The sequence below is a fragment of the Varroa jacobsoni genome, unplaced genomic scaffold (genome assembly GCF_002532875.2).
Source record: "Varroa jacobsoni isolate VJ856 unplaced genomic scaffold, vjacob_1.0 scaffold_565, whole genome shotgun sequence".
NCBI classification, from domain to species: Eukaryota; Metazoa; Arthropoda; class Arachnida; order Mesostigmata; family Varroidae; genus Varroa; species Varroa jacobsoni.
Genome location: NW_019213467.1, coordinates 396,661 through 421,749, shown reverse-complemented (window position 1 = coordinate 421,749; position 25,089 = coordinate 396,661). Strand labels below are relative to the sequence as shown.

The window sequence follows — 25,089 nt, the reverse complement described above, 5'->3', positions numbered from 1 at the left end:
TAACCCTGTAGTCAGGAAGGCATATAAATGCCACCAGTGGCAACCTGTAATTTTTCCGGAGTATAAATGAGTATGCTCTGCACGAGACACATCATTGACAGGCGTATTGGTGGATGCCGAAAAGCACATTTTGAAAATGTGCACTAAAGTGTTATTGCGTTAGAAACAATATATGATATATATCGTTGAAAGAAGTAATTGTCAGACAAAACAAGATGCGTTTTACGGCACGGCTACAGATATGTGTATCCGCCTGTCATTTGAGTCGTTTTGACTACTTTCAAGTATTGACGCTGGGCTTTTCTAAATAATTCCAGCGCGAGCGTCCAGAGCACAGATCCATACCGCAAAAACGGCCGACCCATGTGCAGGAATACGTCAAGTAGCACAATGTAGCTGACAGATTTCTGGACAATCTGACCGGCGTTCTACTTGGGTATTAGTTAATTAGCAGCAGAGTCAGTGCTGATTAGTGGATGGAGTACGAGTGTTTCCACGCAAAGAACAAACAGGCTTAATGATTTGCTTTCATATGACGAAGCTCAATAGGGTTGTCTAGAGCCGTTCTTCTAGAATCATTTTTGCTTTATGATCCGTAACGTAACGGAAATTAGAATCGGCTGAGTAGTTCTATAATATGACTTTACTCTTGCACACAGACAAACAGGGCGACCCCTGCTCGCAGCTACTCTGTTAAGACTGAATAATGCGTTCATCTTTGGAGTTTAGATTTTGAAGATTTTTATGTTTACATCAAATGATTTAATGAAATTACGTTATGTTGCTTCTAATGATCCAATGTACAAGTACGTTCATTTGATTGGTTACATTGAGCTCCAAGCAATTCATGCTTGAGTTTCCTGCACGCGTGAATCCTTATCTATACTGTCCACATACATTATTTTATTTAGCTTGTATCTTACCGCACGATAGAAGCTTTGTAAGGAAGGCAAACCTCTAGCGCGTTCCATTTCCAAAAAAGGTGTTACCAAGACCCGGTAAATCATTGTGTCAAGGGGGGGGGGGGTTTCGATTTTGCTATCAATCTCGATATTTTACATAAGTTAACAACGTGTTTTGAACAAAACTAAACACTTTTAGAACGTGTATGAAAAACTTATTTCACAGAGCATAAAACATTGCCGAACACTTCAGTTCAAAGTCGCTGTAGCTAAAAGCCATTGTCTCGCTTGCCATGAACTCAATAAATATCCCTCCGTACAAAACCATAGTCCTTATTATAAATTGATCTTTCAATTCTTGCGTATGGCATATATCTCTGTTAGAGTTGTTCCGCCGCTTCTGTAATCTCTGTTGAATTTGGCGCCAGTAAGGTACTGGCTGGCCAGTTTATTTCGAATTTACCCGCCACTAACTGGCCGAGACTAGCGGAGCGAGTAAGCGAACTATACAGGCAGGCAGCCAGCCAGCCAGCCAGCAAAGGGTGAGAGGCAGGCCCCATCCAATAATCAACATCCCGTAGACGAAACTAACTCATTAGCTATAGTCACCGCGGCTGCGGTAGTGTGGCTTGGTGGTCTTGCTGCTGGGGCTGGCTGGCTGGTTGATTGGCAGCGTGAATGTGTGTGCCCAGGAGACGAAGCCCCACGGTGACGGCCAGCAGCGAGTAGTTAAACAACAACAAAGTTCGGCGAACTTAGCTCCGGCTGTTGGATGCTTCATTGGGGCTGTGGGAGTGTATGTGTATGTGCTCCGAGTGTCAGGAACACGGACGTCTGTGGGGGTGGGAGCTGGGAATTCGAGACCGTAGCAAGAACTGAGTTTTTTCTGGTCTAACCGGGCTTCATCGTCGGCTGAGGAAAGGTGAGTTGAAAACTTCAATGCGACTGCGTGTGCTCTGCAGAAAACCTTTTCAAAACGAGAACAGTTAAACTTGGCAGAGCGTTTTCATCACGCATTTTTAGGCAAGCGATATTTTCTAAGGACGACGCGTTGTGCGTCAGAACAAGGAGTTATTTAGGAAATTTGATTTTCGATGCTTAGCGGCAGTAACTAAATGGGTCGGCACTAGCCTTGTGGAGTGTTCAAACCGTAATTGCAAACTTTATAGCGTTCGATTAGTGCTCGACGAAATCTCATCGAGGCCAAGTGTAAAAACACAAGGCTGACGGGGGAGTGAGGCTACATTGTTCGTGGAAACAGTTGTTCACGCTAGCTTCAAATAAACCTCGATATCTAGGATCCAACCTTTTCGAATCTCATCAAGACATACGAGGAAGATTTGAGTTGCGTCTTAATGCTGATCCGTGTTGCGTTCGACGCGCTTGTAGTGGCGTTGGCCATAGTGCCGGTCAGAAACTAGCGGTTCAGTACTGATTAAAGTTTGATTTTGTTTGCTACCAATTCGGCCATATCGAATGGCGGTCGAATAAGTAAATAGTCATGTTTTGTAGCGAAATAGTTTGCGTCCAAGTTGTGGTACTGTTAGAAGACACTAGGTATATACATGCACTGAATGAGCATAATATGACTGGCGCGCTAGTCTCACACATTCAAATTCTTTACCATTGTAAAAAAAAAAAAGTAACGCTTTTGTAAGGCGGAAGATTTTGATCCGTAAAATCGTAAAACTTTGATAGATGTTGCATTAAATAAAGGTCTGTTGAGAGTACTGTATCTGTAAAGGAGAATCTCTCGCCTGTAGAGAAAATTTTGCCATGTTCTTTTTGTTTTTTACATTTAAAAGAAATTCTCCTAAGACTTTTTTTTTTCAACTACTAGTATATACTCCTTATTATTGAATAATATTGTTAATTGAGAAAGTTGCTATGTGCGTCCTTTCATCTATTCGCAGTAAGTCTTTAGATATTCATCTATTTGTAGCGTAGAGTTAACCATTACGAGTACTAAAAAAAATACTGTCAAAGACGTCGTGCCACCTTGTAGACCAGTTGAGTGCTTTGTCACAGTTGCATATTACCATATATAGTGGTTAAGACGGCCTAGCTCATGGATAAAAAATTACCGTTTCAAAACCTGTGAATGATACAAGAGCACAGAAATCATATGTCACGAATAATGTTGTCATTTGTGATTTTACTCAATTGTTCCTCACTATCAAATCGCTATAAACAACACTATAACAAAAAAAAAAGTTTTTTGTTGTTGTATATTGTTACATATTGCTCTCTTATCGCATTCAATTGATGAATGATTTTCTAACAAGATAGCTTTTTTTTTGAGGTGTCTCATTGCGCTAACCGTCGAGTGTATAAACGCTTGCTCAATGTTGCAGAGCAGGTGTTGCAGAGCTATATCATTGTGTACTGTGGGGTCCGAAATCCTCTCATTATCGCAATGTAACGGTTTTTTTCAGAAGCTACTGGTCTGATGGTTGAACTTTATTCAAAGGCATACTAGGGGCGGCACTCGTGCACCATTTGTGGGCAGTGGACATCATCCACGTGGTGCCGTGCCCTTCCATGTCTACCGGATTAACACCAAGTTCCATCAGCGCCGCCACTCACTCCCGCCTCGCCGAAGCCGCCCTTGAATTTCAGCCGTCGGTTAGTATGGTCTTATTATGTTGTATTAGCCATGATTCACGCCAAGCATTCGAAGCGATGGTTGCAGAACATAATGATGGATCGTTACGTGCGAAAGGCTAGAAAGCTTAAGGTCTATAATATCCTAAAAGCATTGGTGATTCACACTCGTTGAAATGTTCGCCATAAACCGCGAGATCTTCATCGGGCGGTCGAGCTCAGCGACAATGCTTGCAGTCTGTGTATGCATTTTGTCTATGCCGTCATTGCCAAACATTTTTGCCATAGACTAATTGTTTTAACAACAGTGTTGTTAATTATACAGGTCCGACTGGTTCGGCTTCCTCTGATGGCCATGGACGGTGACTGCATGGATCCTGTCGGGATGGCCGGGGGACCTGATGAGGAGCCTCCCTCAAAGAAACCTAGGACTAAGATTATTCCGTACAAGCTAAAGGAGTCCGATAAGAAGATGGTATACGACAGCGGTAAGTTGAAAGGTATCGGAATCGTTCTACACAAAAACAAAAAAGAAGCAACCCAGCTCAATCTCCAGAGCGGCCCGACCCTACTCAGCCTCTGTCCTCGTGACAAACCCTCATCCTCTGCTTAAGCCTGTAGCAATGTGCTATCGTCGTTTACCTATTAACGGATGTTCCGATCAAGGGATGCGTAAAACGCCTGTTGCACGTCGTTTTGTCCTCCGCACGCATATTATTGTTATTATTATTGAACAAAAACATATGTAGAATCTTGTTTTGCCTGTAAACTTTTTAATCAATAAAAATCGCGCCATCAACCCCAAGACTGACAGCTTGAGCTGACTTATAATAAAGGTCAGTAAAAAAATTACAGAATAATATAACTAAAATTTTTCAATTTACGTAGGAGCGAGAGCAACCAGCTCAACTTACCCAAATAGGGCAAAGTCGACACCATCATTCATGGAGCACGCCGTTGTGTCTCTAGTGAGATCTTTACTACGATCAATAACGTCGTTAATTGTCAAAATGTCACGAGCGAATGCATGTTTTGCGCTTCTAACACTGTGTTACCCCTAACTAGTAGCCAGCAGTAACTTTAGCTGGGAATAGTTACGAATTACTTAAGCTTAGGGGTCCGTAGCGAAATGAATGTTGATTAGTTGCAAATTGCCTGAAGTACACGTAGCGAAAGTACATCTATGAATAAACAATTCGACACACGGTTACCCTAACGTGTGCGTCCTCTTCGTTACTCTGACAGGTACGGTGATTTACACCGAAGAGTTCAAACGCAGCGTTTGGGATTTCCTCTTGGAGCACTCACTGGCTGAGGGTGAGCTGCGCTATCCAGACATTTCGCATTCAGTGCTGTACAAATGGAGACGAAAAGCTCATGAACAGGCTGGTTTATTTATGCCACAACGGAAGAGCCTCATGGCAGACCTAAAAAAGGACCGTGACAAGGACGATACTGAAACATCTCAAGGTGGCGCTGATAAGGATCGCAGGTGAGTTACATAGTGCAAAAACATTCGGTCAATCATACGTCCAACAACCATGTTACAGACCTGTTGCCAATGATTTGATAATGATATAAGTGAGCCTGCTGCGTAGTGATGTTCATCACTTTTAGCTGTAAAGCAAGCTTGTAGTGTTCTATTTAAACGTAAAAAAAAATGCTGTTAAACAAATATTTAGCGGAAATATAGAAATAGCGGAAATTTTTTTGTTGGTTAGAAGTTTTTTGCTATTCAATATAATTTTCTGCCCTTAAATATGCAATGTTATTGTGTTCGTGTCAGAATCGATAAACCAAATCAAGCGTCGGCCTTGATATAGCTTAAACAAGATGGAAAACCGTTACCGAAAATCATGGTTTGTTCAAATCATGAAATCGGGCGACTAATTGCAGGTACTCCGAGCCTCCCAAAGTTCCAAAGCTCAAGATCTCGCTGAAGCTAGCCACAAAAGACGATTCTAAGGACCCGAAAGAATCAAAAGAACCGAGGGTCAAACAGATAACGGCTCTTTCGGACGATCTCACAGTGGAGAAAAAGATCAGAGTGGTCATCTTTGCTCTCCAGAACTCGACGCAGAAAGCAGCCGAACATTTCAACATGCGTGCCGGCGATGTACATAGCTTCATGTCACAGGTTTGTAATCTTTTTCTACATTGATCATTTGGAAGAACTGCTATTCAGCTGCAAATCAAGCATCGTATTGACATGGCCCGTAGAGATAAGAAACTTAAATTTTCTGCTTTTAGAACGTTATTCGTCGGATGGCCATAGACCGTATTAGAAAGAAGATGACGAAAGGCGGTCGCAGTGGTGAGTCAGGAGGTAAAAGTCGAGAGGAGATTGAGGAAATAATCAATCTGGCACGACGCACTTCGGTGGAACGTGCCGCTAGACAGTACAGCGTTCGAGAAGGCCAGGTCATTCAATGGGTGCGCGCGGGTGTGCCCCCGTTAGCCATCGAGGGTGTGCCGGCTGCTAATAGCGAGGCAAATGGGAATACCAATGGACGCACTGCAGGCAATGTAAGGCTTCAGGCAGTGTTTTACTTTTCGTAGCCTATTAGCAAAGAGTTGACGCTGCGGAAACTGTATCGTCTAACTAAGCGTACCCTACCGTAATTCTTTGGTCGATTGGAAGTTCCGTTTTTTCACGGATTTTAACGAGCCGTAACACACTGCGGTGTCTAGAAAGTACTGAATTATGAATATGTTTGTATTTATGGTGCTATAGATTTCAGTTGGTGTCACACGAGGGATAGAATTATATAATGTACTTGGTTCCATGTTCTCTTCAGGGAGATGCAAATGACGGTGAGGATGAGGACAGCGAGTACCTCGACTTTATGCTGAAGGTTATCGATATGGCTAGGAAACAGACACTTTCCCGAGCCAGCCAAACTTTCCAGGTAGGAAAGCAATGATATTTGATTTACTATTTACAATGCATACAGGTTATGATGTCTGCCTTATTTCCGCGGTCCCTATTTAACGAAGACTATGTATAGGTCTGTCGTTCATTGTGTCCTAGATCTTATTTGAGTGCTATAAATTGAATCTGTGAACCATCTAAATGACCTTGTTTGTTCCCGTTATTTAGCAATGATTTTGATAATCATGTGTTGGACTTTTTGTGTTTTGCGCTTAGGTGCCACCTAATCAGGTGATCGGCTGGATGCGTCAATTCTTCACCGAGGAAGAGATACGTCGTGTGCAAAATAGCGATGATGATCAGTCGGGATCAGAGCATAAAGCGGATCGCAAAGTGGAAATTCGAGACATTCATCGGTCTCCACCACTTGATGCAGACGAACTGGAAAAGGTCTGTTGAGCTGGGCAATTCATAATTCTGAGACTTTTGAGAATTTTAAGAACAAATTGTGACTTTTACAGGGCGCGTTTAGCATTTACCTAGACAACTGTTGTTCTAGCTGTAAAATGTGACAAAGCTAGTTTTTAATAAAACTGTGGAGCCGATACTTCAAGCTCGTGAATTGAAGCTGAACCCGAGGACTGCCAAATATTTAAGTAACTTAAAAATGAGGACCTACTGATCACTTAAGGTATTTCTATAGCGAAATGCAAACCGAATCAGCTTAGGTGAAATGCGTTTCGGACAATTAACCCAGAATGGTACAAGCTAGAGAGAAGCATGATTTATTGTTACGCTGTGTATCTTGCACTTTTTATTGATTATAATTTTTCTACTATTTAAGATTTGTTAGATAACAATCTAACAAATACTATATGTACGTATTTCATGATGATTATCTATAATATTTTCGTGTTGCGATCTGTTAATTCATTGGAAAATGACTGCATGCGTGATTGCTAGGTGGTGGTGGCTTGAATAATATCTTACTTAAAAAAAAAAAAAAAAAAAAAAACTTGTTGCAGTCAACTTGTTGCAGAAAGATTCCCATGAACCCTTACAGAGATAATGTCTCGTAATTCTGCGAGATGGTTAAGCGATCTGGCTTTTTTCTCTAAGTGTTACCAATCCTGTAACCGTAATCCGCGGAAGCTCAAATCCGAAGTAGATTGTGTTTACATGTTCGTCATGTCTGTTCGAATACCACCAAGGGATAGCCTTAAAGGGCCCGCCTCCTATTTACGACGTAAAGTTTATTCTGGTTTTCTTGCAACGGAAAGAATATGCGTTCCCGCCAAGAATACACATTTATGTCCCAGTCGGACAACATTTTCTAAAGGATAATCTTGTAAAAATTGGGAACACCATAATAAAATAGTGCCATTTCGAACTCACTTTCGTTTTCCACTCTTTCTGTTCATGCTCACTTATTTTTATTTGCGCTTGCTATTCGTTGTCTTTTTGTCCATATCTCTGTCGGCGTTATCGATTCTGAAGTCTTTTTACTTATGAGCAGTTTTTCGCTGGTTTTTCTTTCATTTTTAACATCATAATCAGCATTGATCTTGATAATAGTTTCATTTGTTTAGTGAACGGTGTTGTTATTACTATTATTTTATACTATATTGTTGCATGTTGGATGTTCTTATTGCATGATGGATGCCGATGCTGGTTCGTTCGACGTTCGACTGCTGCTGCTGCTGCTGCGCTGCTGCGGCGGCGAAACGTCGTGGCACAGATGTTGTATCATCGACTTCAGCAGCCGTCATCGCGTATCCGTGTAATCGATACGGGCGAGATGGCGATCGAAAAGGTTGTGGCGGTTCTCAAGGTGGCTCTCACTGAAGGCAGTAAGACTGCCTCTGCCCAATTCAACATCCCTCGTACAACTGTTTCGACGTGGATAACCCGCAACAATCTCGAGGAGCTCGTCGGTGCTGCCCAGCAGACCAACACTGTGACTAACGTGGCCACGACGTCGTCGTCTCCGACGTCGTTAGCCACAGCGGTGATGGCACCCCCTTCCAGCAGGGTAAGAGAGTTACGGAGCGACGTTGCTGCGGTGAAACAGGGTGCCCAAACAAACCCCAGCCGCCACCTGATATTGCTTGGGGTGGTCTTACTTAACTGCGCTGTGCCACCATTACAACCACCGTGATCAACGTTAGCATATATAATTGGTTGTGCGGTTAGATCGCCAGTAACAATCCCTTCCCAAACGGCTGAACGATGGAACGTAGCCACTAAAGACGTGTGATATGCGAGGGGTGAAATACTCATTGAGCTGAACATTGAACAATCAGCAGCTAGACATGATGAGCAAGATTCTCAAAAAAGATTATGTACCCGAAAAAAATGATTGACAAATTATCTTACGTTCCGCACATATGTGCTGGTTATATCAGGTTAATTACAAAAGTACGGCCTGGTTTGTGATTACTAGTGACACTGTAACATCACTACATAAGTTACTATTATTTGTATGATTATTATTTGATATTTCCTGCATGTTGTATGAAAAAGATTGCTTGCTTTATTTTGGCACGATTAAACTGCATGTAATTTTCAGCTTGATTAGCGTATATCCTGTGTTAACAAACTTGTGGTTTTATTAAATTAGTGCTCTAAAGCCTTTCTGCAATAGATCTACTTATCTAACGAGTCGTTACGTGTTACTTGTTGGTCGCTATTCAGACACGTCGAAGCGGAGGCGCTGCATTTGAGTCCCATACCTTCAGGTTTCCCAGCAATGGAAACTCACTTCATTCAGTTTCGCGGTCGCCCTTCAAAAACGCGGTGCGTCATGGCTCGCCGTCTGGATCGCCCTTGGCGTACGGGATCCCGGCTACGATGGGCGATCAGCTCGAGTCGATGGAGGATGATCAGCCAATGCCGTCACAGTGTTCGAGTATAAACGGCAATAATAACAGTATGGACAATCAGACGGATTCGAACAACAATGATGCCTCATTTTCGACTTCGAAAGATTCGTCTCTGACTTTCGTCAATGGCAATGGCCACATCAAGGAGAACCAGATTGCAAAGATCGGGACAGCGAATGACGTTGAAGTTAAGGAACTGAACAACAAGACGATGACACTGTCTCTGGCACAGATTGAGACTGCGAGGGAACTTGGCATCACAATGAGGTTAATCGTTATTTTGCTTTGTTTTATGAAAAATGTATAACAGCGTAGTTGTTTATGTATTACGCGCTCATTCTTTAGAAGCGTTCGCATGATGCTTATCCATTGCGTGGTACAGACGTCATCCTTATTAATAGTTTTGTGTTGCTCTCTCTCTCTCTCTCTCTCTCTCTCTAGGTGCCTGTCGAGGTGGCTTGAATGTCGAGACCACTTTTTGAAGTTACGTAATGGTAGAACGTCAATTCTCTCGGGCGACGCCCTCCGCGAGTTACTGAACTTTCGCCTTGAAGCCACCGACTATGCCCAGAAAGAGGGACGCCTATACGCAGCAAGCATCTTTCGGTAAGATGCACCATTTTCATATCAAATATAAGAATTTAAAGCCTCGAAAGCAATTACATTTTTTGTAATAAAACAACATTACATATATATGTACGCTGCTGGCTGCCACGGAAAGCAGATTTGAGTGCTAGCATGAGATAGTTTCATGTAGGCTTTTTGACATGACTTATATAAGTGTTCATAATTCTGTATGCTTTCATTGTGTTTCTGTGTGTGAAACAGGGTGACGTTGAGTGAACTTCACGAGTGGAGCGGACGGCGTGAGGCCTACGTTCGGGCACTCAGTGGTCGAACCTGCTCTGATCCTCAGGCATTGGCCGTCGTTGATGGCTCAGATTGGTTCTTACGCGAGCGAGAAGAACTTGCCAGAGCGCAGGCAATTGCCCATAGGGTTGGTATTGATCTCGGACAAGCTAATCGCTTCATACAACAGCTCTATAGCTCTGGGGGTAGCACTACGCCCTAAAAAAATAGGATCCCTCAACGTCTTCGATGTGGTCTTTAACTTGGCGTGTTTGTATAAGAAACTTCGTAGTCTAAATCAGCATTGTGCAGAACACCAGTCTAACCGATAACTAAAACAACCAAACAGATTGGTAACATCGAAATGATAAAGTGAAACAACAGCGAACACGAGCGTGGTAGTAGTGAGGACGTTCCACCCGATAATCGCATAGTCATTTGGACGAGCACGATTTGTCTCTACCAGTTGTGTGAAAATCTACCTTTGCAAGCCTGTTGTGATACACAATTAAAGCGCCGAAATCTATACGTAACGTCACTGATGGTCGGCAAGAACTTATCTGGGTATTTGTATAATGATAATGGGTGCTAGTTTTGTGTGGCTGTTAAGTAGCGTTTCTATACGGATGACTGATTTCTCGGTTGACCCCTGAAGGATGTACCTGAAATTTTTTCTAAATGTCACAAACGATGAGACGTTTCACTCGGACGTGTCTCGCGTTGGATGAGAGGAACGAACGGGATCAAAATGACGCGAACTACGTTCATCATAAGAATAGTGATTACGGTTTGTATTTAACCTCGGAACTAAATCCAGCCTTATATCATAATTGATGTGGAAGCGACACATCACAACAAGGAAATATGTAATAACACAAAAACATAGTCAGATGTATTATTAGCAATAGCTTATCCGAGGCTCCTACGGAGAGTTGAGAGGAAAAACAATTATTTCTTTGCACTACATAATGAATAGAACTAGGACCTAGATAGGACAGGACAGGATATCATCGCGGTGGATATAGAATAGGAAATAGCGCCAGAAATATGACTGACTGATCCAGAAACACGTACACAGTTATTGATGTCTTAGACCTTCTATCGCCATTCACAATAGGTGCTTTTTGTCACTGCCTCGATTACCATTTATCAATAGTATATTGTACTCTTGTATACCAGGCCTAGTATGTATGCAGGTTGTGCAAAGGCTTAGAAACTACGTAGACCACGTTCTCAGATCCAACTGACGCCGGCATGTGTACCGTATGATCGCTTGGTGAAGTAGCTCCTCTGGCCAAAATAACCGTTTTTGGTCATCGGCAACATCTCGCTAAAGACAAACGTGCGTTTCTGTGTATTTGTAACTGTGTGTGCTTAAGTATAGGTTTTCGTATGTTGTACCTGAATATGAAAGATAATACAAGGTTGTCTTTATATATATATATATATATATATATATATATATATATTTGAGCAGAAAGGGATCGATAGAAGCTAATGTTGTAACACGTAATAAAGGCGGCGTATGGATCGATCGAACGGGAAGCGTTAAGCGGGTGAAAGTACGCGTGCGTGATATGCCGTCGGTCGTACGATGATCGGTAATCGGTGAGCCCTGTGGCTGTTACATTTCACCGTTTGGCGTCAGTGAAAAAAATCCAATGAGAAGTCTAATAAAGCATTGGAGACAATGCAACAGGTTCCATACGCTGGCAGATGTTTGCAGATTATTGATAATTGTCCGATACCAATTGTATAACTGAAGGAAACGCACACGACCCAAATTTGTACTAGTTGCTTAGAGTTAAACAGAGTGCCTTGTACGTTTATCTGAGCAAACGCAGATCTGCTGGAAGCAATTTTGCTAGCGGCATGTGAAATGGACCCGAACCCAAAAAAATATAAATATGAACTGACGAAGTTTTTTACGAGACATTTCGCCCCAAGCATAAAATGGAGTTTGTCTTTATTCATCGATATAAATATTAGAGGAAATGAACTGTATTATGACAAACCTGCAAAATGACTATGCATATATAAAAAAAAAAAATTACTAGAGTGTGAGGAAGTAAGTAGAGCTCAGTTTCGTACAGCAGCTGAGGATCAGCGCTGCACAAACAAATACCGAAAGTTAACAGAAATTCTTATGATTAGTATATATACATATATAAGGGAGAGAGAAAGGTATTCTCATCGTTTATCTGAAATTTAACGGAACTATTGTTGTTACAACGGTGAAGATGTGTGAATGGAGGTAATAATAATTATATAAAATGTCTATTGAAACCAAAGCGTCAATTTTTTTTCAATAAATAGTAGATAAAATATGCAAAATGACTATATAGCAGGATTACTGAAAAGTAATTGTGGTTACACAGCGGACATTCGAACGTGCTACTATATATAATACCGCATGTACAAGAAAGACGTCTACGAAGGTAAAAGATCGAGCATGCGCACCTAGTAGCGCCGTTAGTAGTAGCACCCATAAGTTTCAATGCCGGAAGCTCTGAGGCGCTTCAGGCCCAGAATCGAAAGACCAAAGAGTGTTGTTGTAAAGTGGACCGATAATACGCTGTCGATATAGCTTGAAAACAATGAGATTTGGACATACATAATAATAATAAGACGTGCATAATGTGCAGCGATAATCATCCGCCCGTTTCGTCGCTAGCGTTTTTGAATCTATAGCGTAGTTGTAGAAGGGGGCTGGTGCAGTCATGTGTTAAAAATAAACCTTTCTCACTGTTTGGCCAAACTTAATACCATTCGAAATGTTTCGGGGTTCTTTGAGTGCTTTTTGCCCACTGCCTAACTGTGGCGTTTCGAGGTTGACGAACAGCGGAGTTGGCGCATTCGATCATTTTTTTTTTTGCACGCACGGTGAGAGCAGCTACCAATTTCATAGGTACAAAAGTGTTCGGTAACTAACCTAAAAAGATTTGGAAACGTCTCTGTGTGCTCTCGTTCAAGTCGGGAGTCCCTTGACTCTTTTTATTTAATTATATATATTTACATAGCATTATGGTGCTGGACAGTTTCGTTGATAGCTTTAATGCGTATAATCAGCACTATTGTTAGAATTTACGTTTCGCCTATACCTAGTTGTTTTATTACAAACTAACAGCTGGGCAGCTTGACATCCGTGTGCACTGATGATGACTCAGGATTTGTGTTCAATATATATATATATATATATATATATAATCTTTTTAATTGTAGTTAATGTTGTGAATTAATATCACTGACCTAAACTCTTATCCTAACACACCAAACTTAAGCCACGCATTCGCCTAATTCAGACCCACTTGTTTTAATCATTTAATTAATTGATTAAACTATAAACATTTGTTTTTGCCTCGTAATAATTTAGCATTCACAGTCAAATTCACCATATTGCAGCGTGGCACTTGCACGATCTATTAAGGGGAGCGCCTAATTTACGATGATTGCCCCCGTATTTGTCCTATAAGTAGAACGTTCTTGCCGCTTGACAGGTAGATGTTTATGTACAGCGAAGGGGACTCACACCGAAAGGGAACAACAGAACCTAAAAGATATTATGCAATGATTCCTAAAGACCCTCCCGCAGCCTTCAACGGTACCCTCTTAATATCTAAAGACGTTAACTTGAATTCAACTCAATAAAGTAGATGGTGCAAGGTGGTTTGGTATTTGATTTTAGTGCTCCTTGCTGCAGTACGGGTGATATTCTAAAAGAAAACGGTCTACATTCTATCATGATCTTTGTTAAGACAATTAGCTCAGTAGTTGTTCTACAGGACAAATCAAGATCGAAGGCGTAGCGTCGAGGGTAGAAATCTTTTACTAAAACCATATCAATCTATTGGAATTCTATTCTGCAGCCAGACACAGACTGTTCCCGAAACCTCACATAAACAATAAAAATAACCTATGATATATTACAGAACGAAGAAAATACTCAACTTCTTTTAAAAGGTACAACTCACAAATTTGCTGTCTTTGAATTTGAATGATCTACGTAGTCTTCGCAGGCCATTGAGCAATACATGGTTATAGTTTAGGCATATTTTTCACGTCCTACGAACACTACAGAACAATTTTTCAAGCTATATATATATATATATATATATATATATATATTGAAGATGATGCAATCAAACTGTCGTTCATAATACCGCTAGCATTTTATGGACTGATCTTGGCTTATTTTATTATGTCAAATCCATTTAACAGCAGCGGTTCGGTAAACTATAAGAGTGGTTTGGTATTGATGTTAGGGCAAAAGCTACTACTCTCATTCCAAACCTTTGCACCGTCCGTTTACTCTTAGCTGGCCTTTCCAGGCTCATAAAGTGATAATAGCAAGGTTCGCGTTTGCGCGCAATATCAACTCAAAAAGGTAGATCACTCTGCTTTAACGGGGCTGCTCCGAGGCGATAGAGGTTGTTCATTTCGCCGTCCGAAAAGGTGTATATGCTCAGCGAACTGCGTTCCGTCTACACTGTTGCCGCCAGCCGTAGAAGAGATCAACTGGAAAAAGAAAAAAAAAAAAGGGGATATAAACGCCATAAAAATGACATGTCTTGTTACAGATGAGATCATCATCGATTTAATTAAATCTGATTTTAAGTGCCTTACATAATTCCTGTTAGTGGAATAATGAAGAAGAAACAAACGTTTCTAAGCTCAAGTTGTTAAAGGAAGTATAAACCTTGTTTTCTACAATATTAATTTTTTGCAGAGGAAATGTGACCCTAGCCATTTTGATCACCGAAAAAAATATTCGTCTCTGTTAGCATACTTTAACAATCGAAACAAGCCAATTGGACAATTGAAAGACTATAATAAAAGATGATGTCGAAGTAAGTTGAGGGTGTCGTAACGCTACGTCAACGGAGCTCTACGACTATCATTGGGCAAACAATGTACTCGACGCCTGAAAATGAAGGTATAAACGAGAAGACATACCTGAAAACCGGCGTTAAGTAGCCGCTCAATAGCTTGTAATGAGTTAAGTTTCGTAAATCCGTTAAGCGGAAAGCGCAGAACACTTTTGCTGTCCTGCGAACTCCAAGTGGCTGCTCCAGGGGCACTTTCGATCGGCTGAAGAACTTCTGGAAATACTGCTTCGACCAAAGCCCGATCACCGGAGATTAATACTCTCTCACCTGGAATTACAGGAGAAAAATATGGAAAACGTCTAGGCTAATTGCACAACCCAATTTGGAAGGTTAATGCAGTAAAATTATGCAAAAATTTTGATTCGCATTGACCTATTGAGGCCGTTTTGTTACACACTTTTGCTATCCATACATCTCGACGAAATGATTGGTTGTACTGAACCTAGCACTGCAACTAATGTCTAAAGAGAAAAAGATAATCCAAAACACAGCGCTGAAGAATAGACGTTGAGAGGCATTATTATTGTTTACTAAGTATATAGTACATATAATACGCAGAACGGAAAAAGACAGGGATCATTAAAGAACAATGTGCTTATAAGTGGGACATCAAATTGTTAAAGGGCCAGAACGAAAGGCAGACATGATCCGCTGAAAGTTTTCCAAGTTAAAATGACTCAGGTCTGCATGACGCGAAAAAGACAGGCGGAGACGAAGTCGTATTTCTGTGTAAAACGACAGATGGTGTAAATAATTATTCTCTGAATAGAAAACCGACATTGTAAATTTTACTACAAATCTTAATCAATGAACGACACATCTGCTTAATCGTTACATATAATAAGTAGTATAACTGTCCTACACATTCATCCGGTACATACTGCCGAGCACTACACATTAACCACAGTTTGTGTTGATAAAACATCTTTCACAGAGGTTACTATATTATAATGTGGACTGTTTATCTTACCAAGATCAGGCGAAATACTGAGCGAAAGACATTGATGCAATCCAATATCTTCTCTCTGATCTTCGAGGCGGGCTTTCTCGAGCCGGGCTCTCTTCGGGTTTACAGGTCCCGGCCCATTTTCTTTGAAGCCACGTTGAGGCGTCGATAAAGAGCCATCCCCGCTGGCCCCGTTGCTTTTGCAGCTAGTCAGCTGATACTCCTGCAGGGCTCGATTAAGGGATGGTATATCATAAAATCGTGCTTCTTCCACGAGCAGAGCTAATTCTGCGAAGTCAGTTGGTAGAACAAGGATCCCGGTACGTAGAAAATTGAGCACGTGACGAAACATTTTGCCATCGCGATCAATGAAATAATGTTGCTTCAGTGAATCCAACACAATCGGTATTGAACCATTAAATAGTTTGCCTAGTCGAGACTCGGGATACCTGTGGTAAAAAAAAAAAAAAAACGGCAAATATCCTGCTAATTTATCTATACAGATACGAGGGTATTAATTTTAGAACAGTTTTGTATTTTCGAGGTACCACATATTTGTTATTACCGAGAATAACCTTATCAAATATTACATATGATATGATCTATATGATGTTTTCCAAACACGCTTATGACTAATACCTGCATAGTAACATACGATAGAACCAGAAAACCATAGATATAAGACATGATTTCTAGCGTGGACATAACGTTCTCACTAGATTCGGATCAAATTCGATACGGTACCCTTTTACGTATTGACGTTGGCTATTTTTTTTTTGTCTCGCAAACAGTCATGCGGATATACTGTAGCTACAAATGACATTGAAAATTCATTATTTAGATAATAGCACGGCACTATATGGCTCAGTAAAGCGCCTTTCTTATGAGCCTTATGCACACACAAACACACACACACACAAAATTATGTATTACAGAGTAGGCCTTTTGGGGATTAACTATTCGTCAAAGCCGCCACCAACCCTGTTTTGTTTTGTTTTTAGGCGTATATACATGTATACAACTTTCTGCTAAGATGTGCGTACAGCGTCTGTCACTGTGAGAAGCGTCGAGGAGGCCGTCGCTAAGACTAAAAACACATTCGACAGATGACTGCCAGTGTCCCGGAAGCGTGGCCTGATGACGTGTGATTCTGTGTGAAGTTTTTCGGTGCCTTATCAGCTTTCTCAAGCGTGATTCCGCTTCTTCGGCTCGCGTTGATGCTCGAAGCTTTGCTGTTGGAACATAGCTGTCGCTCAAATGCATGAAGACCAAGAAGCAGGTGAAACAGAAAAGATCGGAGGATTCCGTTATTCTTGAATGCCAAATCCTGTACTGTGGAATACACTGATCTGTAGACAGTTCACGACTACTTCACAGTTTTGGCCTATTTGGATCTTACGTTCGACCACCATCCTGAATGACTCCGAACACACACATTTGTAACGATACGTGGAAGCTTGGAGTTGATTGATACCTCAATCCTGTCTGTGCTGTACATAATTCACATGGCTAATTCATTAATTGAAAAGCAATAATAATCATACTGAGAAATCCATCTCGGCGTAGGATGCCTTTAAAACGAAACATTGATTCGATATTATGTTCTTCGTACAAGTCTAACAATTAATCAGTATTTCTTACGATATTCTTCGGATCGATATCTTAGAAAATCCAATCGGAGTTACCCGAATGGGAGCTATGAGCTATGAGCTGTCAGTGACGCTTTGATAGATTTAGATAGGATTAAACACGGGGATGACTTCGTACGAACGATACGTTGAAGGACATCTTCTCCGCGCAGCTATTGTATATTATGAAACTTTTCCGAAACGTCTGTTTGTTTTGTAATGAATCGTCAAAGCCCAGTGTCGACCGAAAATGACGGTTTCCAGGACACAAACTTTGTCAGTAACTGGACGATATTGTGCAGTCGACTAATGTAAATGCGTATAGGCTCTCAACAGGCTACACTATTGTCCAACAATAAGGATTCGCAGAAATAACAAAATAAGTTAAGCTTTACTGTGTGTCACTCGAGGTAATTAATGAGATGATAAGTTATTACTTTGCAATTCGTTATTTTCAATTATACAGTCTATAATGCTATCGATTAGTGTCTCGTTTGCTTGCAATCACCAAGAAAGTCAATGATATGGGTAGATTTAAATGTGGACAAAGGCGTTGAAATTAGTTAGGTAATGATGAACTATGATGGTATCCTGTGCCAACAATTAGCAATGAAAAGGAGATTCGGACAACGATCAGAGAAATACTGTTTTCAGCAGCCATCTGTAATTTTCATCAGCGCACGTTTAAGTTGAGATGATTTTTCTAAGGCCTAACTAATGCATATACGATTGCATAATAGTATTCGTATTATCTTTTGTGTGTGATTTTTGATAGCGCTTATTTCAGGAAACACTTCCCCTGTGGACGACGGATGTGTCCTATGAACGACGTGTAGTAATAACGAATGAACTTTGCCCACGAGCAAAAAAAAGATGCAAAGGCTGAGCTTGAAAACGTCTAAACGTGATCGTAATATGGGGCGCTTAAACGGCGTTGCAATATTGTTTTGACCGTGCGGACTTGATATGTAGTGAAAATCGTTTTAGAATGTCGACCGTTGCATTAAAATATATGGGAAATTTCACGAAAGCCAGCATAACGGATAGTTAGCTTGGATACCTCCTACTGGAAAATGCTTTTAAAAAGCAAAATATAAAAATAGACACTTAATTTGAATTTGGGTCTGCATTGTTGTGCCATTCAGAACCTGTTTTTTATAGCAGTCATTTTCATAGACTTGACAATGTAAATTATTCTGCTTTAAATTCAGTAAGTAGAAGACCCACATTCGTTAGCGTGCATCATAGAACACTGATTTGTAACGTTAGGACCCCCAGTTCCATTTTCATTGCTTGGCAAAGTTATCATCTAAATGCTCTAGCTTAACTTTGCTTTGATCCATCAACTTCATCATACACAAAAAAAAGTCACTTTCAAATATCTTAAAGTTCGGACTCAGAAAACCAATAATTTAGCCACTTAATGCGTCTAGATCCCGTCGGTCGGGAGACGTGTTGAGCGCAGTGTTCTAACGTATATTCCATACAGTCTAAATTATTAACTTCATCAAAATTCGTGCCCGCCAAAATTATTGTACATTTATAAATTTTGTACGTGAGTCGTGTCTGCAACTCGCTTATCAGAAGCATCCTGATAGGCTTAAAATGTGACGTTCTCGAACTGCTAACAATTATTTTGGCAAGAGGCTCAACGATCGAGTCCTGACTTTCCGGTGATTTCATTAGCCGTTGTTGATTACTCTTGGCCTCAATAAATTAAAAATTTAATTGAAAATTCGACAGCGGAACAAAACGATACATTGCCACTTTCGTTATATACAAGAAACGTATCATCTGAGGTATTAGGCCATTTTGGATCGAAATTCACAGCTGTCGATTCATTTTGGTCGAATGAAGGATTGGTAAATATTCGCTTTGAAGCAACTATACCAGCAGTCTACGATACTCAGAAAAGGTTCATTGAATTTAGTGTGATTACTGCTAACTGTTCCTTAAGAAGGCAATGTATGTAGTTTGTGGCGTACGAATGTAACCTCTAGGACTAAATAAAACGAAAACGACGCCATTTATGTAAGCTCAGGTTTCAGGCTTTATGGGGGTCATCGGAAAAGGGGACCTGCAGTACGGCTGAGACTACTCAAGCCCTCGCCGCAACTTGCAAAAGATGGGATTACACAGCGGAATGTAAAATACTGTTTTTTTCCATCGACTGCTGACCTTTTCAGCTATTTCTCTAACAAATGAGCGCCTCTACGAGGCGTCATAACATGCAGTAATAATATGCCGTATCAACCATTCGCCGAAACTGAAATTCAATGATCGATGGCCGTATGTTGTGAAGATACGCGCATCTGCCTCGCAGATCACGCCGCGATCAGATACGCGACCTTATAGTTCTGCGATAGTTACTTGATTTGGTAACTTGGGCAGAACTATACGAAAGACAGTTAGGTATCGAAGAGGACAGGACTAAACCAGCTAACAAGGAACTGATCTATTAAAGTTAGCGCGCTACGGAATAAAGCTCTTGTATAACTGGCCCGTATGCGCTAACTGGATTACCTTACTAATTGTTTATTGATCGCTAGTTGCTGGTTAATCCTTCGCTTCTGCTGATTACCCATTAGCAGTTCTGTGACTTTTCAGATATTCACCGTCACGAAGCGTTCAGGTAAAAGGCAAGCCAGCGAGGGCATATGCTAATTTTTTTTCTTTGTTGTTATTAATGCCGTTGCGGAAACAACGATCCGGTCGGCTTAATTATCTGCCAGATCGTCTATAACCACCTATCGCTCGTATTTATGTGAAAAAGGTCATCAAACACATTCACATAGGTAGAATATATGGAGTTTAGACTTCCTTCCTTTCTCGCTTTGTTTCCTCTGTTTATTTCATGCGCTTCCGTATTTTATTGGTAATCCAAAAACAACTTTATTGTGATCTAGCTATCCTAGCAATAGCTTTCGGTATAATATAGCTGGTCTATTTATCGAGTGCTTCACTTGCGGTGTGCGTGCCGTTGAAGAAGATTGCCAGTCATGTACCGAGAAGTGCGCAATCCGTCGATGTAACAAACAATAGTGAAAATCCCGCTGACACATACACGCACAAACATAGCCACGCGAGGGGTGCATTGAAGTCGAAGAAGATTCCATAGAAGGGGACAGAAAGCAGTGGCCAGTGATGACTAACAACGGATACCCGTCCGCTCTTCGGCGAGGAAGGGTATCAGAGGTGAATATCGGCAATAAATTTTCCAACCAACCGTCTGTTACTGTGGTGGATGACGCTGCTGCTGTGGAGGCGATGAAATAGGGCTCTTCCATGATACGGCAAAACGTTTCATTTATTATTATTATCATTATCATTGTACGAAAGTGCGCGCCAGAAGCTCTATAACGTGTGGCAAAGAAATCATAATTATGACATTAGCAATAGCACAATTCATTAAACTGCGTTCGGCCGAACTACTGTCTAAATAAACTAAGGCTCTATCATTATTTAATAGATTCAGTAGAATATCGTTGATTGATATATGGACGTGGCAATGAGCAAAATGTCTTACTTTGATGCATATGTCTATTGGGTCTTGTATTTTCGCTACAATCAGCCAACAACACAGCCAAACGTTGTTCATCGAAACGATTTGTTCCGTTTACGTGTGCATAAGCCCTGAATTCCCCCCGCTCTCGGCGATATGAGACATTCGGAGAGTTTCGACGGCCCGTTTCGAAGTGAGCTTGTACGTATATATGGGTGCTTAGGTACAGAAGCGGCAGACACATTGTCTACAGAGTAAATTGTAGATAGCCTTAGAAAATATACGTTTGCCTTTTTTTGATAATAGTGCTGCTTTTCCAATACCGATACCCCTTGCGCCTGTCAAACAAATATTTGCCCTTTCCGTTGCCCAAGTGAAACGCAACCCATCGATGGTCTGCTTACTGAAGCTGCTGAAGAAAGTCAATCCATTCCTGAGCATACTCGCCGTTTAACTATCACCGGTAAGCGATAACAATGTTATGGTCCTATGTCATTGTCTTCTGAGGTGTCGTAGCATCGGGTTCGCCATTGCTGATATTTACGCTGACGTCAAGGGATGGCCAGGCCGGGTATTGGCATTCGCCACTGATACACTCGCTGGTAACTGCCATAGTTTTTGTTCGTTTGGGGAAGAGCAGAAGGACAGGCTAGAGCAAACTTAAGTGGGAGTACGAAGTTAAGCGGAAGCAAAGGCTTTTAATCGTTCTGAACGGTGACGCAAACCTGACGTCTACTTTGACACGCAAACAGTGCACAATTTCTTTTTTTGTTTTGATACTTTAGTAGTCGTCGTAGGTTAGGGACGAATACGAAACAGAGCCGGCAAAAGCAGCAGGAGCTAATATTCAAATAGAATCCTTGGCTGGGCTTGATTTTTACGTTCAGCTTTTGACAATCCGTTCGTCGGGTTATCGTACCACAGTTCTACAGGGAACCTAGATGAAAGGCCGATAAGCGACTACGACTCGACAACCTTCGATAGCTCGTTATTATGTTTCTTAATTTGGTGAATGAAACCAGTAAATTTGTAAGGATATTTCCATACACGCCCAACTAGACTGAATATGGAGTAAAATGTGGAATCGATATTATAGAAAATGACACTTTTGAACGGCTGCTCTCACTCATGAGTTCGTTTGTTATTACTAATCCACTAGGATAGGTAATTTAACGGCCGCATTTTGCATTCAATCTACCACAAAGTATGCATTGTCTTCAATGGAACATTAAATATGTTTTTTTGTAAAGAATAGAACCGTTCAAAAGAATAGAACCGTCCGTAAAATTTGGTTAGCTGACCATGGGTGTTGCATCCTCGAATAATCTTTTCTATTTCTTTTTTTTTTTTTTGCAGTACGTATGATTTAGTGTTCCTTCCTTTTTCCGCTGATGAGTAGTGAAGTTACCGCCGCAGCATCTTCGAAGCCATCCGTATGTTTAGCGCATGCTATCTACTATTAAGAACATCTTTACCGACAGATTATTGCCATTTTTCTGACTTGTAAACCGTAGTGATCAATCATAGGATAAATTGTAAACGAATAATAGAAAACAGCTTGTATATCCCGAATGAAGAGGCCTATTCATTTTTAGGATTGGCCGAAACGGACTGGGTTGTTGTTTCGCCAAGCCACCTTTGAACACCTTTTTTGTCTGCCGAAGCGAACACTCAAGCTATACGAGGCTGGGTCACTTTCGTCAAGCTCTCGATAAAAATAGTTATTTAGCTTAGTCGCACGTAATTTCCGTAACGGTAAGCTTGTCAAGTCTACGATATAGGAGATCTGAAGACCTCACGAGTAAACCGTTGCACGCACCGTTTCGATACCATTACATGCACAAAGTTAAAGGTAAATCCGCGCTGTCGTGCGCAGGGCGAACCCCGATGGATGCCGTCCCGTCGCGTCTAGCAGCAGCAGCAGCTCCAGTTATTTATGTATGAATAAATATTATCAACAATACACTGAAGCTCGAGTTGTTTACCACTAGTGTTTTTTTTCTGACAAAGTCTCGATACCTGCGTGCAAACACGTAGCTGGCTGCATGCAGGTATGTATTTTTTTCTAATACATATTTATAAGTCGTCGCTAATCCTTACGATAGCTAGCGTGCAGTGTCAGTGGCCTCGTTATGAGGTTCATTTTTCCTTCACATGAATTTCTCTACATATTTACAGTGTTTATTGATGACATTTTCAATACGAGACATTAATCCGTCTTATATAGAGAAGGTTTGACAAGATGATATGATAGCAGCTTCTACGCATGATAATAACAACAACACAACTTAGTGGGTTGACTAGTATTCGATACCTGCTACGTTTGATTTTACTCCAACCCAATATCTACCCATTTTTTTTTAACGCCTTGCTAAGATATTTTATATCCGTTCTTCGTGTTATTAAAAACTGAATTAAAAAAGATGTTTGCCGATTGAGTTAGCGATCGTGGATCATCAATTAGCACCTCGTAAATGACTATGTCATTTACCAAGCAGAGAGTTCAGCAGAGCCAGCTCTGCTTCATTAGCACATAGGCCGTCATGCCAACGAACGCTGTGATTTGAGCTTTGGACCTGAAACAACTAATTGATCTTGACCCTGACAAATATACCGTATACTTTGTACAGGACTGATACGTCGTGCAGTTTGAAATGGCCCGCGAATAAGAGCGATATTGTCCACGCGGGCAACTATCACAGCAGAGACTAGACCTAAATTACGTGTCCGATCTCGCCCATTCCGAATACTATACTGACTTCACTTGTTTTCTTTGACAGATTTATTACTACTGCCGAACTCACCGCGAGAAGGTATTGGTCCTATTTGCAGCCGTACTGAGCACTTGGCCGGAATAAACCCTAAGCCTTAAAGGATTAAAGCGATGGCAGAATCCAGGCGGAATTCATTTTTTCTCTATAGATGGGAGCTGTTCTGGTCTACCTTTCTCTGTCCGATCCTGACTCGCTTCTCAGTAGGTATTTGTTCCTGCGAATACGAAGCCGTGCTGCTGCATTAAACATATGCATAAGGCATAGTCATAACGAACGTTCAGATGTGGTCCTCTCCTATGTGTATCAAAAGGCCGGACAGCTAAAAGGTGTTCGTAACGCTTGGACAGTGCCTGCTTAAGCAGCCCGAGGCGGCGTCATGCCAGAGGCCAGCGGATGAATAGACAGTGCTGCCACACGAGAAAGCATCTACCGGCAAAACGGTAAGTGGTACTAACGCCGTTCACCAATCCGCGGACGCGGACACCTCTGACCCCGTGGATGCCCCAGGCGTCGACCCAGCGACGACGACGACTGCAACTAAGCCATTACGATGACGGGCTGAACGCCTCACAACCAGTCATCGTAATGCACACTTCATAGTAGTAGCAACAGCGGTTTGTGGTAGAATCGGCGTCAGTCCACTGCGTCGCGGGCGACCGACCGAACTAAAGGAGCGTGGGGAGAGAGGGAGAGGGAAAAGGGAGAGTTACTAGGGGACGGGCGCGGCGGGGGAGATACGGAGAACTCGTACTGTCCAAGATGGCGTTCGATGCTTCGCACAGATGAAACGATCAGAAGTTCGGCTAGAAGAAAGGGGAGCCAGGAGCGGAACGATCGATGAGCATGACAGGACAAGTCAAAGGCAGTATTAACCGAAATCAGCAAACAGCCATAACAAAATGTTATTAATACTATTTCAATCAGATCGGAGCTAGTGGCTTTTAAATAACATTTAGTATTTAAAATTTTAATTGGTGGATATTAGAGATGCTTAAAATTCGTGCAACTCTATGAAAAACGACCTTTGCCTTAATAAAACTACGGCAAACCTGAACCTGTTGCGCAACGCTGACTAGAAATTCATTTGTTCCATTTACAGACTAAAATACTGAGGAATAAATAGGTAGAACCAGATAGTTCCTATTTGATGCCGATACACAAGATGATAGCAGTAACTATTCAAATGGTGGTTGACAAATCATTCACTATGGATGTCTGAGGCTCGCAATTTCGCTAATTGATAT

The 25,089-nt window shown here is 41.4% G+C and overlaps 2 protein-coding genes and 1 long non-coding RNA gene across 6 annotated transcripts in view; 2 read left to right on the top strand and 1 right to left on the bottom strand.

Moving 5' to 3' along the window:
• Nucleotides 1-1,431: 1,431 nt before the first annotated feature.
• Nucleotides 1,432-12,760, top strand: LOC111261528 (uncharacterized). Of its 3 annotated transcripts, none has more exons than XM_022835089.2 (12): nt 1,432-1,824; nt 3,338-3,527; nt 3,832-3,994; nt 4,752-4,998; nt 5,403-5,643; nt 5,757-6,032; nt 6,305-6,415; nt 6,655-6,828; nt 8,117-8,410; nt 9,073-9,527; nt 9,702-9,866; nt 10,089-12,760. In XM_022835089.2, the coding sequence occupies exons 2-12, from the start codon at nt 3,444-3,446 to the stop codon at nt 10,330-10,332; spliced, it is 2,454 nt and encodes an 817-aa protein (XP_022690824.2). In that variant the 5' UTR covers nt 1,432-1,824; nt 3,338-3,443; the 3' UTR covers nt 10,333-12,760. The 3 variants fall into 3 exon arrangements, with proteins under 3 accessions (XP_022690824.2, XP_022690823.2, XP_086824867.1); XM_022835088.2 differs by having other exon boundaries at nt 3,832-4,006; XM_086968741.1 differs by lacking the exon at nt 8,117-8,410 and having other exon boundaries at nt 3,832-4,006.
• A 302-nt stretch (nt 12,761-13,062) lies between these two features.
• The window catches only part of LOC111261531 (BTB/POZ domain-containing protein kctd15), a 78,682-nt gene continuing 66,655 nt past the window's right edge, over nt 13,063-25,089 (bottom strand). For both annotated transcript variants that reach the window (XM_022835100.2, XM_022835101.2), the window contains 3 exons: nt 15,966-16,390; nt 15,063-15,262; nt 13,063-14,624 (listed from right to left, as the gene is read on the bottom strand). In XM_022835100.2, coding sequence (XP_022690835.1) covers nt 14,499-14,624; nt 15,063-15,262; nt 15,966-16,390 — 751 coding nt within the window. In that variant the 3' untranslated portion in view covers nt 13,063-14,498. The remainder of the gene's footprint in view (nt 14,625-15,062; nt 15,263-15,965; nt 16,391-25,089) is intronic.
• LOC147753320 (uncharacterized) lies at nt 16,178-19,322 on the top strand. Its single transcript, XR_015311584.1, has 3 exons — nt 16,178-16,261; nt 16,943-17,979; nt 18,345-19,322. It is a non-coding gene; the product is annotated as an uncharacterized LOC147753320 (long non-coding RNA).

What these genes read in the sequence shown, in the direction of transcription:
- LOC111261528 (XM_022835088.2), top strand. Translation starts at nt 3,444, where the DNA reads ATGTCTACCGGATTAACACCAAGTTCCATCAGCGCCGCCACTCACTCC. An exon ending in CGACAGCGGTAAGTTGAAAG is followed by an intron (nt 4,007 to 4,751) that starts GTATCGGAATCG and finishes TTACTCTGACAG; the next exon opens with GTACGGTGATTTACACCGAA. An exon ending in TACGCAGCAAGCATCTTTCG is followed by an intron (nt 9,867 to 10,088) that starts GTAAGATGCACC and finishes TGTGTGAAACAG; the next exon opens with GGTGACGTTGAGTGAACTTC.